This window comes from Antrostomus carolinensis, unplaced genomic scaffold, assembly GCF_000700745.2.
Source record: "Antrostomus carolinensis isolate BGI_N321 unplaced genomic scaffold, ASM70074v2 scaffold32551, whole genome shotgun sequence".
Taxonomy (NCBI): Eukaryota; Metazoa; Chordata; class Aves; order Caprimulgiformes; family Caprimulgidae; genus Antrostomus; species Antrostomus carolinensis.
The window spans coordinates 1-272 of NW_010294061.1; the positions used below are offsets into that span (position 1 = coordinate 1).

The 272-nt window shown below is 56.6% G+C and overlaps 1 protein-coding gene across 1 annotated transcript in view; it reads left to right on the plus strand.

Moving 5' to 3' along the window:
- Positions 1-60: 60 nt before the first annotated feature.
- Positions 61-272, plus strand: part of BAIAP2 (BAR/IMD domain containing adaptor protein 2) — a gene marked incomplete at its 5' end in the record, with an annotated part of 8,270 nt that continues 8,058 nt past the window's right edge. Inside the window, one exon of the mRNA XM_010177521.1 lies at positions 61-213. Coding sequence (XP_010175823.1) covers positions 61-213 — 153 coding nt within the window. The remainder of the gene's footprint in view (positions 214-272) is intronic.

The window sequence follows — 272 nt, forward strand, 5'->3', positions numbered from 1 at the left end:
TCCCCTGCTCGGTGGGCGAAGTGGTGAAGGCAGCTGCCTCTCTGCTCCTCTCTGTTCCAGTACATCGAAGCCATCAGCAACAAGCAAGGCGAGCTGGAGAACTACGTCTCTGACGGTTACAAAACGGCTCTCACAGAAGAGAGGAGACGGTTCTGCTTCCTGGTAGAGAAGCAGTGTGCGGTAGCGAAGAGCGCGATCACCTACCATGCCAAGGTGAGTCAACCCCACCAGAGCCACCCACCTGCTGCCATGTTACCTGTAGAGTTGGGTGA